We start from the raw sequence: 16945 nt of genomic DNA, 5'->3' as shown, positions 1-16945 counted from the left end.
TAATAATTAGTGCTTGGTAATCACTTATAGCAAATGATGTTGTTAGACCCTCATGAAAACCATTGTATAATGAAAAAAGATATTACTCTTGTATTTACAGTCAGGAAATCATAATTTCAACCCATATAATAGTGTCAAGATAATACTGCCATTTAATGAAACTATATAGTGGGCATATATTACCCAGTAACCAAATAATGCTTACTTAAAGTGTAAGCCGGAGGCAAACACAGACATTCTGCTGCGAGTTCTCCTGAAATGACAGTTACACTTTAAAGGAAATCTGTCAGTGGAGTGAACCTTCCTATAGGGGCATGTAGATCATTGGAAGCTGATTAAAATGATATCTGCAATCTCATGTCTTATTCCAGAGAAATCCATTTTTTTCTTAATATGTAAATGAGCCATTAACATCTATGGGCCAGGCATAGATCTCCCTGAGAATTTGCCTCCAGAGCTTATTTAAAAAGTAAGAGGGAATTACCGGTGTGGGACATATAGATCAGCAGAGCAGACGTCAGTCATTACATGTCTCACACTGCTAATGACCCCTTTCATTTATAATAATCTCTGGAGGCAGAATCTCATGCAGATCAGTGCCCAGCCCAAAAATCTTATCATCTCATTTACATATTAAGAAAAATGTGAATTTCTCAAGAATAAAACATTGGATAGTAGATATCAAGGTGCCAGTTTCTTCAAGTTTCTATGACCTACATCCCCATACAGACTGATTAGGAGGGTTGATCCGACTGACAGATTCCCTTTAAACAGTCCACATAGTAATGCCATATAGTAGTGAAATTCAACACCTCACATTTGCTCCTGTGCTCGCCATCTTAGCGGAAAACTAGTAATTGGGGACAATTAAGGACAATTATCCAGTTTACCAACCCCCAAAGTCACCCTTGTTAAGAGCTGTAATGCAAGGTATATTGGATGTCACCTGGAAATGCATGTAAAGTATAGCTAAGAAAAGGCTGTATATTGGTGATTTTTTCCAATGATACATTTAGGCATTATACAACTTTTTCTAAGCTCTGATTTGTAATACGGCTTGGTTGGTAAAACCTCCTGCATATTAATAAAGTGCAAGTTATCGGGGGATAGATAACATACCTAAAATAACCGCAGTGTTTAAAATGCTACCAGACCAATGTCCTTGATGTTTGTAGACACATAACCTGTGTACGGGGTGGTGCGGAAGGACTTTTTGCTTTTCTATGATTTTGTAAAATGTATTATGTAAAACGTAACCCAATTCAAAGATTAAAGTTATCCAAGCCATCAAATTTTGGTTGGACCTGTTGACCATCTAAAATGTATGGGGCCTCATGATCGGTCATAATAAAGTTATATCGCTCAACCCTTGATCCATCCTTCCATCCACAACCAGGGGTATCCGGTAGCCACTCACATCACTCAGTCTATTGAAAACAAATGCATGTGTATGAGAGTCAGGAGAGATAACTGTCGTTCCGCTGATAGCTATCTAAGGCCTCTTGGTCTCTTTACACATCAAGGGAAATGTTTAATTAGGCTACTTTCACACAAGCGTCGTACGACGCACGTCGCAATGCGTCGTTTTGGAGAAAAAAACGCATCCTGCAAAGTTGTCTGCAGGATGCGTTTTTTCCCCATAGAGTAACATTAGCGACGCATTGCGACACATTGCCACACGTCGCAACCGTCGTGCGACGGTTGCGTCGTGTTGTGGCAGACCGTTGGCACCAAAAAACGTAGCATGTAACGTTTTTTGGTGTCGTGTCCGCCATTTCCGACCGCGCATGCGTGGCCGGAACTCTGCCCCCTCCTCCCCGGAGCTCACAATGGGGCAGCGGATGCGTTGTAAAACTGCATCCGCTGCCCCCGTTGTGCGTCGCTTTCACTGTTTGCGTCGGTACGTCGCAACGACGCATTGCGTCGTGCGTCGTACGACGCTAGTGTGAAAGTAGCCTTAGAGTCCATTTTTGACAGATTTCAGAATTAAGTATTGTTTGATTAGACTAAAGGACATTCGAATAGATACAACAAAAAATCACAGGAGATGCACCAGAGCTTTTTCATCTTCTGTCAAGTTGTGGTCTTGGAGTACAACTGCTTTATCACATGCAAAATATTAATATGCATGATTGCACCGAAAGTTCACAAGAATTTAGGATGGGGTCCATTATGTGTATAAATTAATATTCCAGCAGGAATTCTTAGGTCCACGTTTTGGTATAATAATAACTCCACAGAAAACATTCTATGTCAGCAGTTTACAATGCCATGAACTAACTCAACAGTTGGGATCAGAGGTTTCTGATCCCAGCTGTAAGCACCATGCACCACCAGGCTCCAGCTACTGGGCATTCAAAGATATACAGATAAGTCAAGGTGAGCCAAGGATTAGTTTACAATGAGCTGAGAATTAGATGAACGTGTATGTACAGATCAGAGAACTGCTCATTTTATGCATTAATGTATGTAGTGTATATATTAGAAAGAGGAGGTAGGGGAGAGAGGGAGGGTTAAAAGAATGGATGAATCCGTTGCCTGTTGGTGATTGCAACTGACGAGAGAGAGAGACCAAGGTAGTTACCGGCACAACCAACTGGATAAAATGTTAACTTTATTGAATTAAGTTAAAAAATCCATTAAAATAGCTGTGATCAGAATATAAAGCCAAAAAGACAAAGTACAAGCACAATTTGACATATCTAATGAATTGTAAGCTTGTATGGGAAGGACTCTGAGCATATGTGTCTTGTAACTAAGCATTGTGCTCTGAAGAACAGTATGGCATTTGATACTGGAAAAAAGTTAAATGCACTATAAAAATAAAAAATAAAAGCAATATTAATAATATGCTAAAAATATATTATGTGAATCATTTATTGTTATTTAATTATCATCATAGCAGTGGTTAACACTGTTGCTTTGTAGTGCTGGGTTCCTGGGTTTGAATGCCACCAAGAACGTGTGTATGTTCTCACCATGTTTGTGTAGGTTTCCCCTATGTTCTCCACTTCCTTCGCACACTCCAAAGATATAACAACAGGAAATTTATATTGTGAGCCCCAATGGGGACAACGATGACAATATGCTAATAAATCACTAATGTAATTGTACACAGGTCATGGTCCTTTTCTTCTCATCCCGTAGACTCACAACCAGTAACTCCCGACTCCCACATATGTAAATTGATAGGGCTTTCCAGATATATGTCACACCAGTTGGCCACTGTAGCACATACACATTATATAAGCAGACCAGCATATTTAGCTTTGGGCAGAATGGTTGTCTGATGTGCCCAGATGTCCAGATTTATAATAGTAACCTACATTTACTACAATAAGAAAGGAGTTATTGTTCTTTTAAGTATTTGTCCACGCGCCTGTTAGCTTCAGGATAAATTCACTTTTTCCCTACTAAAGTCTAATTGAACTGAATGTGCTGTAAAAGCCTTGTGACCAGGGTCAAACTCTTGTGACGCAACCCTACAGCCCTCAGGGACGGGATTACTCCTTTAAATAAGTCTTAATTGTTGATCCACCACTACAATACAACTACTCTTTTGTTTTTCAAGACTGATATGTCGGGATAAAATTGTGAACTGAAACCATCCCCCAAAAAAACACAAATGTACCCCTTCATGACTGGACAGTTTTTGTTTCGTATTTTCCTCCCACTCTTAAAAGAGCTATAATTTTTTTTTTCCTGTCGACATAGCCATATAGAGGCTAGATTTTTGGCTTCATTTTACTACATAATGTTCTGAAAAAAATGGGGAAAAAATTCTAATTGGGGTGAAACTAAAAAAAAGAAAAAAAAAAGCCAATTATTCAGGTTATTAGGCACATAACACATTTCGATCACTTTGTCTTGAATGTTTTAAGAAAAGTAACTAAAAAATTTAGATTTTTGGGGGGTGGCATTTAACATATGGTTTAAATGATTTCATATTTTGATAGACCAGACTGTTATAGACAGATCAATACCAGATATGTTTTTTATTTCTTTAATTTTGAATTGGAAAATGGGTAGTGATTTCAATTTCATTTTTTTTTAAATACTTTTCACTTTTTATTTCTTTTAGTTCCCTTAGGGGACTTAAACCTGTAATAATTTGAGGACCAACATTACTGTACTTGGGACCTTTACCGCTAATTTCCGCCCTGGTAGCCCATTTTCACCCTGTGATCGCATCCTGAGCCGCCTCCAGACATGCGCACAATGACTGTGATGTACAATAAGGTTAGGGTGGACAAATTTAATTGTTACATTAAGTATGTAGTGGTAAAATATGTAGAGAGGTGAAAACAATGGGTGCGAAGAGACAGGATCTGCGATAGGACTCCACACATGACATGTGCCTCAGGACAGTGAGAAAAAGGGGTAAAAATTTTTGTAGTACGTTTGACCGGAGTTTTCTAGGATGTTGATATTGATGATATATCATTAGTATAGGCCATCAGTGTAAAATAGGTTTGGGTCCGACTCATCTGACTAAAGGAAGCGGTTGCAGGCACAGCAACTCCCAAATGAATGGTGATATGCCTGGTAAACATAGAAGAGGACATGGCTCATTCAACCAATGGAATGGTGATTATGATGGGCATCAGCTTCCTATTGAGCTAATGTGGATGGAATATCTCACAAAAACCCCAGAAAACCCCTTTAAGATTCAAAGTCTTATTGTTCTTCTGTGGCCCTGAAGGAACACTAAAACGATTAGGGCGTTGTGGAAACCTGACATAATAAGCAGTGCAGTAACAAGTCTGTAAATCACAAGAGTGGAAAAGAAGCATGAAAATCTTGTCAAGACTTTATTTTTAGCTGAAATTCTCCAGAACTAATAGATGAGAGCCATGAACAGGTCATCCACGTTAAATTAAGTTTGAAGAGTCACCATAGTTTTAATTTTTCTTTAATAAATGAATAGTGCATATGAAAATAAGAAACTTTGCAATATATTTATTCTGCTAGGAACGTTCTTTCATTCTCAAAATTTGCAAATCCCGGTGTAAAATCTGTATTCGGTGTAGATAGATTTTTACATTACTAATATAGGAGTTCAGGAAAAGTTGCAGCAGAATGTCTGTCGACCTCTAGCTCCTTGTTACCCTCTCCATACAATTATAAAAGCACCAACTGTCTTCCCTTCTATCTCAGTAACAGAAAAATATGTCTTCACTGAATACAGATTTTACAAATTTTACCCAGGAATTGAAAAATCAGTCAAAAAGCAACAAAATAAAATTTGACTGGTAAGATTGGTGACAATGTGGCTTATTTTCATGAATACTACTGATAAAAGAAATAAAAATTAAAATGACGGTTATTCCATAAGGGTGTGCCATAGGTAAACCTACAAATGGCACACAGAATGTATGGCAGTGCATGGTGGTCTAAGATACGTTAATATGGAGTCATGCCTTCTCCCTTCTCTGTGACTCGTAGACTGATATGGGCCACTTGCCCAATCTCTGAGAATAATAGTAATGGACAAAAATGAAGTCTCAGAGAAGAAAATGACAAATTAAGTTTCTCTTTATCCAAATGAGCACTCTATGTAGTTTTCTCTAGTAAAGTATACAACCCAGAATGCATCAGTCTACCTACTAATCTTGGTATTGTAGTTTTTGTGACATATGACCTATCAAGCATCAATAGGATAACTTGGGCTGTGGACTTGGGGTGTGGATTTTAAGAAAATTCCTGATCAAGACCCTGTCATAAGCTATCCCTGATTGTTGGTTGAGGTGCTACAGAACACCGCAGTTACCCACAACGACAAAAGTTGATTAAAAGGAGCTCCCAGTTTCAGCAACAAAGTCTCATTGATCATCTTTTCTCACGTAAATCCATACTCTGGGGATCTTAAACTAGCCATCCACAAATAGTCTACTTTGTTGAAAGTAAAACACTCGCACTCCATTCTTGAGGTCTAAACTTGCAAATTGCCTCTTCAGAGAGAAAAAGGGCTTGAACTCTAGTGCCATCCATTGAAAGTAGCAATCCTAAAAGTCCTAAATATCGGACCTTTAACGAGCATTGCGATGACTTGGGATGATAAAAGCTAAACCAGACTCAATTTGTAGACAGTGTTTCAGGGCATTGCCCTTCATCAGTTCAAAGTATAAGATCTGATTCGGCTGTATGCGAGGCTTCTGATTGGGATCCAAGGAGTGAAGTTTCTCCTTGTGGAGAGTGACATGTCTGGCATGCCAATGTAAGGAGGCTTATGAGTGATGCAATGCTCCTCTCGGAAAGCAAATATTCAAATTGCCTCTTCAGAGAGAAAGAGGACTTGAACTCTTAAATCATACGGCAAGGCTCATTAAAGGGTCGATATTGACTTCTAGGATTGCTACTTACACTGGTGGCACTAGAGTTGAAGTCCTCTTCCTCTCTCAAGTGTCAATTTGCATATTTAATTTCCCAGAGGAACATTGCATGGCTTATAAGCCTCCTTACACTGGCATGCCAGGCATGTCACTCTCCACAAGGAGAAACATCACCCCTTACATCCCCATGAGGACTAAACTGTAATGTGGTGCATTTTTTAACAGCTATCTATAATGCCTGAGACCTGCTTTCAATTGTGTTACTGGTTCATGTCCTTCTGAGGTATAGGAAATTTAGTAGATTAGATCGGTCCTAGTTGACTTCCCTGTGTAATTTCCAAGATGGATGTCTAAATATAAAAAGTAACTACTTTCTTCTATGTAAATTGCCTTTTCAGAAGAAGAGGACTTGAACTCTATAGCGCCACCTGTAGGAAGCAGCAATCCTAAAAGTCCCTATTGACCCTTTAACGAGTCTACCAATATGACATAGGATAAAAGCCAAATCAGAATCCCAATTTGCAGATACGGTGTTTCAGGGTATTGCCTCTCATCAGTGAAAAGTGTGAGACTAGATTTGGCTAGATTCTAGGCTCTGGACTGAGGTCTAAGGGGTATGTCAAGTTGGTATGTCACTCTCTACATGCACCATGAGAAATCCAAAGGCACGTCCGTCTTATCAATGCAGTTTTTATATCCAGGCAGCCTTTATGTGGAGTGAACGAAAAAAGTTTAGCAACCACTTAGCCACAGACGTCTGTTCCCCGACTGAGCAGTGTAAGGAGACAGCACAGGGTAGAGCCATGTGTACAGATCACACAGTAATCTGCCCTCACATGAGATGAAATGTGAGCAGACGCATTGAAGAACCGTGCGCTCACACATGTCTCAATTACAGGTTGGGAAAGTAAACACGAGAGAGGCGTGTTAAGTGTCTGCATACACCTGTTAATTATCCTGCCGTACAAATGAGGCTTAGAAAGGGAAGAGGTTTTTATTTCATTTTTTTCCCTTCAGCGATAATCTGTTTTGAAAACGTACAACTAATTGTTTCGCTCCGCTAGGCACCGGAGTATATTTAAAAGAGAGATTTCTGTATAATCCAGCCATTCTTAGCCATGCATATAGCTATACTTAGTAGCGATTAGTGAGAGTGGTGTCTTGGCTCACAGCTTTGTTAAGCCTTGGATTGCTAACAACAAATTGGTTTTACTCCGAAAGGCAAAAATGTATGTGAATAGAATCATACACTGTATATATTGTCCTGTTAGACATGTGGCATTCATCTGGCTTCTATAGTGAGTATAAGGCTACATTCACACTTCCATCTGACCCGTTCTAGTGCTGTTTTTTCTTGGACAATACACGGACCCATAGAGTTTCATTTATCCATACACACATCAGTTTTAAAAACGGATCCGTATGTCCGATCCGTGAGAGTCAGAGCATGCCCTACTCAACAGACTCAGCCATTAAAGTCTATAGGAAACCATGTATGACACGTTGAAGGCAGCCGTTCAGTTCCAGCCAAGTTTCATCCTGTTTTCACTGATATATTATTAAGAGTCAATAGACGAAAAAGTTCAGAGACCAAAAATGGATGCTACCAGGATATCTGAGAAAAAAAATCAGTCTTTTCTTCTAGGATGAGTGAATGTAACCTAAGACTTTGGGAGATTGTAGTTTTTAGAAGAACAGCTCAAGTACTGGCATCTACTTGTCGATGCGTTCCTTCACTCAAGACAATAATCCAATTTACCGTCCTGTGACGATGGTCCATGATTTACCAGCCAACCTTGACCCTCACAACCCAATGAGTCTAATGGTAGTAGGGATTGTGGTTATCTGATTGACAGAGATCTAGTGGTCACCATTTATGGTGGGTCTATATCTCCAGATACATTCAATACCTACTTGCCCAATTAAGACCAGTTTTTCCCAAGCTCCAGTCCTCACGGCCCTTAACAGATCATGTTTTCAAGAGTTTCTTAGTATTCCTCAGGTGAGAGAACCTTTTGTAATTTCTGATGCTTTGATAATAATTCCAAAACCTGTTGACTACTAAGGAAATCCTGAAATCATGATCTGTTAGGGACCGTGAAAACTGGAATTTGAGAAACAATGATTTAGACTAAAACTGGGTGACAAACTATTTTTTCCTAAGCTTTTCAGACTTTACACAAATGCTTCTCCCATCAAAACCCACAAAGGCTGCATATATCATTAAGGTAATTTTTATACAGTATATTTACACTGACCTTGAAATCTAAGAGAGTTCCTACACACCATGTAAGTTATTTGTTCCTACAGAGTTTACAGAACTATAATTTATCACAAGGACAAATTACTTAGAAATTCAGTTTTACATCTATATAACAATAAAGACAATACATATTTCTAAAAAACACAATATATAGCTTGACCACACTGCATAAGAATAGTACACAATCTACAGGGGTCGCTGGACCTGGCCCAGGATGTCAGGCAGTGTTTTTACAGATGGAACTATGACCCTTGTAATAAAACAGCTCAAATAATAATGTTCATGAACATTTCTATTTTTCCACTACATTAATAAAAGTAATCACAGTACACAACCCATTGTGGCTTCTGTTGCCAGAGGCTACTCGGAGAGGCAGCCTTCGAACCATGCAGCCAACATACATATGGCACCCAGCATATTTGTAGCTTAAAAGTACCATCACACTCAGCAACTTTGCAAAGAGAACGACAACAATCCGTGAGGTTGCAGCGTCCTGGATAACGATCTCGTTGTGTTTGACATGCAGCAGCGATCTGGATCCCGCTGTGCCATCGCTGGTCGGAGCTAGAAGTCCAGAACTTTATTTTGTCGCCAGGTCGGCGTGTATCGTCATGTTTGACATCAAAAGCAACGACGCCAGCAACGAGCATAGGGGGCGTCGCAGCATCTCCTTCTAGCCAGTCGGTACACTCCGGCTGTTTGACATGGAGCTAACAACCAGCGAGAACGAGACGTGAGTCGCCGTTACGTCACTGGATCGCTCCTGCATCGTTCTGGAGTTGCTGTGTTTGACGTCTCTACAGCGATCTAAACAGCGACGCTCCAGCGATCTAGTTTAGGTCGGCTCGTTGTCTATATCGCCGCAGCGTCGCTGAGTGTGACGGTACCTTAAGTCAGTGACTGTACTTCATCTGACTCAGAAATTGTGCTAGTAAAGGCTATGTGCCAACATCATGACTGATAATTTGCTTTTAACAATGAGACTCTGGGGGATCTATTGACTTCCTCAAATAAAGGTGGTTAGTGTTTAGGATTCTATATGATCCAAGAGTTGTTCAATAGACAGGGTGGGAGTCATTTGTGTGCTGCTGCCTAATTTCAGAAGATTAGTGGAATGTGCTATCACAATGGCAAAGTGTAATGACAGAATAATTTACATAATATGATAGGATACAAAAACCTTACAAATTAAATGCACATATCTGATAGGCACTGCTATATATCATACATTCAGTTCAGAGGTGCCTAAGGAAGAAATCAGCATAAAATTGACCATCAGACATAGGACAGACGTATGGCATGCAATCACTGCAACTGGATCTGTAGGACTGAACCTTCGGTGTTATCCAAAATGACAGCACCCTAATTTTTATTCTGGAATTCATTGTGGGTCTTAGCTCACAAATCCCAACAAAGTGATCTTCTCAAATATATCTCTGACACTTCTGTAGACCATTTTTAGACAAATTTCCAAGATTCTACCAAGAAGAGATTTCCTTTCCTCTCGGAGTGAATGAATAAGGCCCCATGGACATTAATGTCAATTCATTATAACTGAAGTGATTGCCTTAATACTATATTTCATCACACATACACGAGAAAAGTTATTACTCCAGCTTTATGGACACTCAAAACAAAAAAGTCATTAAGGGGTAAATGAGCTTTTAAATCATTGTTGAGATGATGAAGCCTGTGTTCACTACTGTTGATCGTTGAGGGTCTGGATCCAGAGAACCACATGATGGCTCTAATTAAAGGGCAGAAGAGCTCAGCTTATGCTCGAACACAAAGAGCGGTGTGCAAAGTCGATGGAAAGTCTAGTGGGTTCATCCACCACTTAAGCTGAACTCTTCTGCCTTTAGTATTAGTAATTGGCAGGAGGTTTAGGATATGGATATCCAATGTTCTACAGGGGCTACAACATATCAAAAGTTATTTAAATTTCGAGGTACCCATTAAACTATGGAAGGTCACAGATTTGATGTTTGTTAAAATTATCCTGATTGTCAAAGACAACTCAAAACTTTTCCTTAGCTGCCATTTATTACATTTTCTAGTGCTTCACGCCTCACATCCACAATAGTTCAATGAGCTCTTTCAGAATAACTGGCAGATAATACGATGGAATTCTGACTACTCTCTGACATTTTTGGAACCTGCTGTATGTTAGGAAAAAACTGAACAGTTAAGTGATGCTTGAGTTGCCTTGATGCGGCTTTATAAGGACAAAGTGCTTCAACAGAGCCTGATGGTTTCTGAAGGAGAATGTGGATGCACAATTCATGAATACGACCAGCCTTGAGAAGGACAGAGCTCTCAAAAAGCGGTCCTCAAGCTTAAAAATGCTAGCCCATGAATAACGGTACAAAAAAAATGGTCACATGGATGTAAAACGGTTTCTATAATGTTTCTATATCTATGTTGTTTCTTGGTTTTTTATAGAGCAGCTACCCCTACTTTTAGGAAAAGCTAAATGAGGATGAGTCTCGGTCAAGTGTAAATGGCAAATGAAGTCAAAAAAATCTATTATGTGAGAAGACGTCTGTAATCGCAGACCAAGTTTGTCTACAGAATGGGGACCACTTAATTATTCTGGGATGTTTCATATTATTTGGATAAGATATTTATCTTATTACTACTTTGACACAATATATAATTGACCTTGATTTGAATGGACTTTTCAGATTCCCGAGAAACTTTTAGCTGAGCTCCCAACATGTGATCTTCTCATACATGACATCTCTGACACCTGAGAATCTAAATAAACTCACATGTGCAGCTGTATCGTTCACAAATTATTTGTCATTGTAGCATTTGTTCTTATATTACAAGAAGAAACACTTACAGGGTCTTACTGGACTGTGCATACAGTTCTGGGGTACCAAGCCTGGCAGGACAGATGTGGATGCCCGACTACTCAGATCAATGACAGAAGGTGGTGTCACCGGAGCCTGTTGGAGACTAGGCTGATGGGAGCTCAGGTCATGCGAGGACTGACTTGGTGGAATACCATTTTCGGAGAGAAACTCTTCCAGGTCCATGTACTCCAGCTGGAAGGTATCTCCATCATACGGAAGGGTCTTGTCCCAGAGCGTTGGCCCCAAGAAAGCCGACTGTGGGACAGTGGAACTTGACGTGTCATCTTCAAGCTTCTTTTCCTTGTCTTTTTCTTTACAGAAGGCTAAATGGGTAAAGATGGAATCTTTTAATATTGGATAATGTGTTATAGCAAGACGTCAAAATACTGGAAAGCTGATATTTTCTCAGGCTCATTGTGTAATGTGTTTGACACCAGCAAAATGAAACATTGAGATGCACATGGCAACTGGGAAGACAACAAGAAACTGAAATATTACCATTTTACATGTTGTTCTTCAGGTTTTTGGATAGACCTTTGGATGACTGTGCCATTACTTGGTGACTGAATCATACACCATTTTACATACATCATACATCATTAATATACACATCACATTTATAATATCATACATCATTTATACATACATCACGTTATACATCATTAAGATACACATCACATGAATAACATCATACACCATTAATATACACATCACATGTATCTCATCATACATCATAAGTATTGGATCATACATCATTTATACATATGTCACATGTATTACATCATTTATACATATATATATATATATATATATATATATATATATATATATATATATATATATATAATGTCTGATCCAATATACATTATATCATACATCACTCATCAATATAATAATTGTATGAATGATGAATCTTGTGTGTATTTTTACAATCTGAAGAACATAAAACCCCCCAATGAGGTAGAAACAAAAGTTTTCAGGCTTGTGCTCACATTACTCTTCAGATTTGCAGGATTGCTATAATCTCATTATGTGATCGGTTCAATGGACATCATGTGATTGGTACATTCTGCCGCCTCAGTAACCTCATACGTACAAGCCGTTCATGGCTCAGGTAGAACTACAGACCTCAGAAAAGCCTTGAGCAGTGGTGCAGCCAGGTGTATTCCCAGCATTAGTGATGTGTGTGCAGAATGCATGGATACTTTTTGCTGGGATGTTTTAGGAGTTTGTGTCATACCGTAATATGTACAGATGTAGCAGAGGGGATCATACTGTAATATGTACAGATGTAGCAGAGGGGATCATACTGTAATATGTACAGATGTAGCAGAGGGGATCATACCGTAATATGTACAGATGTAGCAGAGGGGATCATACCGTAATATGTACAGATGTAGCAGAGGGGATCATACCGTAATATGTACAGATGTAGCAGAGGGGATCATACCGTAATATGTACAGCTGTAGCAGTGGGGATCATACCGTAATATGTACAGATGTAGCAGTGTGGATCATACCGTAATATGTATAGATGGAGCAGAGGGGATCATACCGTAATATGTACAGATGGAGCAGTGGGGATCACACCGTAATATGTACAGATGGAGCAGAGGGGATCATACCGTAATATATGTACAGATGTAGCAGAGGGGATCATACTGTAATATGTACAGATGTAGCAGAGGGGATCATACCGTAATATGTATAGATGTAGCAGAGGGGATCACACCGTAATATGTACAGATGGAGCAGTGGGGATCATACCGTAATATGTACAGCTGGAGCAGTGGGGATCACACCGTAATATGTACAGCTGTAGCAGTGGGGATCACACCGTAATATGTACAGATGTAGCAGTGTGGATCATACCGTAATATGTACAGATGTAGCAGAGGGGATCATACCGTAATATATGTACAGATGTAGCAGAGGGGATCATACTGTAATATGTACAGATGTAGCAGAGGGGATCATACCGTAATATATGTACAGATGTAGCAGAGGGGATCATACTGTAATATGTACAGATGTAGCAGAGGGGATCATACCATAATATGTACAGATGTAGCAGAGGGGATCATACCGTAATATGTACAGATGTAGCAGAGGGGATCATACCGTAATATGTACAGATGGAGCAGTGGGGATCATACGGTAATATGTACAGATGTAGCAGTGGGGATCATACGGTAATATGTACAGATGGAGCAGTGGGGTCATACCGTAATATGTCCAGATGGAGCAGTGGGGATCACACCGTAATATGTACAGATGGAGCAGTGGGGATCATACCGTAATATGTACAGATGTAGCAGAGGGGATCATACCGTAATATGTACAGATGGAGCAGAGGGGTCATACCGTAATATGTACAGATGGAGCAGTGGGGATCACACCGTAATATGTACAGAAGTAGCAGAGGGGATCATACCGTAATATGTACAGATGTAGCAGAGGGGATCATACCGTAATATGTACAGATGGAGCAGTGGGGTCATACCGTAATATATGTACAGATGTAGCAGAGGGGATCATACTGTAATATATGTACAGATGTAGCAGAGGGGATCATACCGTAATATGTACAGATGTAGCAGAGGGGATCATACCGTAATATATGTACAGATGTAGCAGAGGGGATCATACTGTAATATGTACAGATGTAGCAGAGGGGATCACACCGTAATATGTACAGAAGTAGCAGAGGGGATCATACCGTAATATGTACAGATGGAGCAGAGGGGATCATACCGTAATATGTACAGATGGAGCAGTGGGGATCACACCGTAATATGTACAGAAGTAGCAGAGGGGATCATACCGTAATATGTACAGATGGAGCAGAGGGGATCACACCGTAATATGTATAGATGGAGCAGTGGGGATCATACCGTAATATGTACAGAAGTAGCAGAGGGGATCATACCGTAATATGTACAGATGGAGCAGAGGGGATCACACCGTAATATGTACAGATGGAGCAGTGGGGATCACACCGTAATATGTACAGATGGAGCAGAGGGGATCATACCGTAATATGTACAGCTGTAGCAGTGGGGATCACACCGTAATATGTACAGATGGAGCAGTGGGGATCACACCGTAATATGTACAGATGGAGCAGAGGGGATCATACCGTAATATGTACAGATGTAGCAGAGGGGATCATACTGTAATATGTACAGATGGAGCAGAGGGGATCACACCGTAATATGTACAGAAGTAGCAGAGGGGATCATACCGTAATATGTACAGATGGAGCAGAGGGGATCATACCGTAATATGTACAGATGGAGCAGTGGGGATCACACCGTAATATGTACAGAAGTAGCAGAGGGGATCATACCGTAATATGTACAGATGGAGCAGAGGGGATCACACCGTAATATGTATAGATGGAGCAGTGGGGATCATACCGTAATATGTACAGAAGTAGCAGAGGGGATCATACCGTAATATGTACAGATGGAGCAGAGGGGATCACACCGTAATATGTACAGATGTAGCAGAGGGGATCACACCGTAATATGTACAGATGTAGCAGAGGGGATCATACCGTAATATGTACAGATGTAGCAGAGGGGATCATACCGTAATATGTACAGATGGAGCAGAGGGGATCATACCGTAATATGTACAGATGGAGCAGTGGGGATCACACCGTAATATGTACAGATGGAGCAGTGGGGATCATACCGTAATATGTACAGATGGAGCAGAGGGGATCATACCGTAATATGTACAGATGGAGCAGTGGGGATCACACCGTAATATGTACAGATGTAGCAGAGGGGATCACACCGTAATATGTACAGATGGAGCAGAGGGGATCACACCGTAATATGTACAGATGTAGCAGAGGGGATCACACCGTAATATGTATAGATGGAGCAGTGGGGTCATACCGTAATATGTACAGATGGAGCAGAGGGGATCACACCGTAATATGTACAGATGGAGCAGTGGGGATCACACCGTAATATGTACAGATGGAGCAGAGGGGATCATACCGTAATATGTACAGATGGAGCAGAGGGGATCACACCGTAATATGTACAGATGGAGCAGTGGGGATCACACCGTAATATGTACAGATGGAGCAGAGGGGATCATACCGTAATATGTACAGCTGTAGCAGTGGGGATCACACCGTAATATGTACAGATGGAGCAGTGGGGATCACACCGTAATATGTATAGATGGAGCAGAGGGGATCATACCGTAATATGTACAGATGGAGCAGTGGGGATCATACCGTAATATGTACAGATGGAGCAGTGGGGATCACACCGTAATATGTACAGATGGAGCAGAGAGGATCATACCGTAATATGTACAGATGGAGCAGAGAGGAGTTTGTTGTCTGGCAATAACGCAAAGAACTAGCAATGCAGCCAGGATGCATGAAATCACAAATCAGTTCTGCTACATCGTCACCTAGTGCTACTAATAACAGTCATGAGAATAATGCAATAAAATAATGCAAAAATATTAACATAATAATTCAAAATTGTTAATAATAATAATAATAATATAATAGACAAATAATATAATAATACAATAATACACATAATATAATAAAGACAAATATAATAATAATAATTGACAGATAATATAATAATACAATAATACACAAATAATATGGTAATAATAATATAATAATATACAAATAATACGGTAATAATAATATAATAATAGACAAATAATATGCTAATAATAATAATATAATAATAGAGAAATAATATGCTAATAATAATATAATAATATTAGACAAACAATATGCTAATAATACTAATATTGGCCGTCTCTATTAAACGTGAGTTACCATCGTCGTGGTGGAGGGGCAGCTTCAGAGGGTTCTCCAGCAGAGACTTCAGCACCCCGTAGGTCGGAGGTAGGAAAGTTGGGTGGAGCGGTAAGACCCGCGACATCTTCTCCATCTTGGATGCTTGGCAGGGATCTCAGGGTGGAGAGGGCAGGAAATAGCAGGCTGACCCGTGCACTGGATAGTACAGACCTGTGCAGCCCGGTGACCCGTCACACTGCGCTCCTGTCTCTCCCACTGCAAACCCAGCTCTGGGCTCAGAGGCTGCGATCATCCCCATCTCCATGTGCCGCAGCTGACAGGCGTGACGTCACGACCACACCTCCTCTCCTAAAAAAGGAAAAGTGGGCGTGTCTTCGTACTGTTCCACTTACTGTACATTGATATCCTGGTTCTAGTTGCCGCCTCACTGCTTTTTTTCCCTTCTCGTGATTGCACATTACACCTTTATTTCCCCTGCCCGGCAATCTGAATCTTACATTACTCTAGCAAAAAATCTATTCCGTCCTATGGAGAAGAGATCTCATAACCTGTGTCTGCAATGCACCTTTATTGCCCTAAAATAGGCTTGGGAACATCATGCTTTCCAGATGTGGTGCTTTTAACCCCTTCATAACCAGGCGATTTTACATTTTTGTCCCTTTGAAAGATACGGTAATCAGGT

The 16945-nt window shown here is 40.1% G+C and overlaps 1 protein-coding gene across 2 annotated transcripts in view; it reads right to left on the bottom strand.

The window, feature by feature from the left end:
• The window catches only part of HLF (HLF transcription factor, PAR bZIP family member), a 41053-nt gene extending 24468 nt beyond the window's left edge, over positions 1-16585 (bottom strand). Inside the window, exons 1-2 of one of the 2 annotated variants that reach the window (XM_077251417.1) lie at positions 16282-16585; positions 11441-11776 (exon numbers count right to left, since the gene is read on the bottom strand). In XM_077251417.1, the coding sequence (XP_077107532.1) occupies positions 11441-11776; positions 16282-16396 (451 nt within the window). In that variant the 5' untranslated portion in view covers positions 16397-16585. The remainder of the gene's footprint in view (positions 1-11440; positions 11777-16281) is intronic. The other variant, XM_077251418.1, reaches the window with a different exon arrangement.
• Positions 16586-16945: the final 360 nt, after the last annotated feature.

Source organism: Ranitomeya variabilis, chromosome 4, assembly GCF_051348905.1.
Source record: "Ranitomeya variabilis isolate aRanVar5 chromosome 4, aRanVar5.hap1, whole genome shotgun sequence".
Taxonomy (NCBI): Eukaryota; Metazoa; Chordata; class Amphibia; order Anura; family Dendrobatidae; genus Ranitomeya; species Ranitomeya variabilis.
The sequence above is the reverse complement of the archived record's forward strand: the minus strand, read 5'-3'. Positions and strand labels throughout refer to the sequence as shown.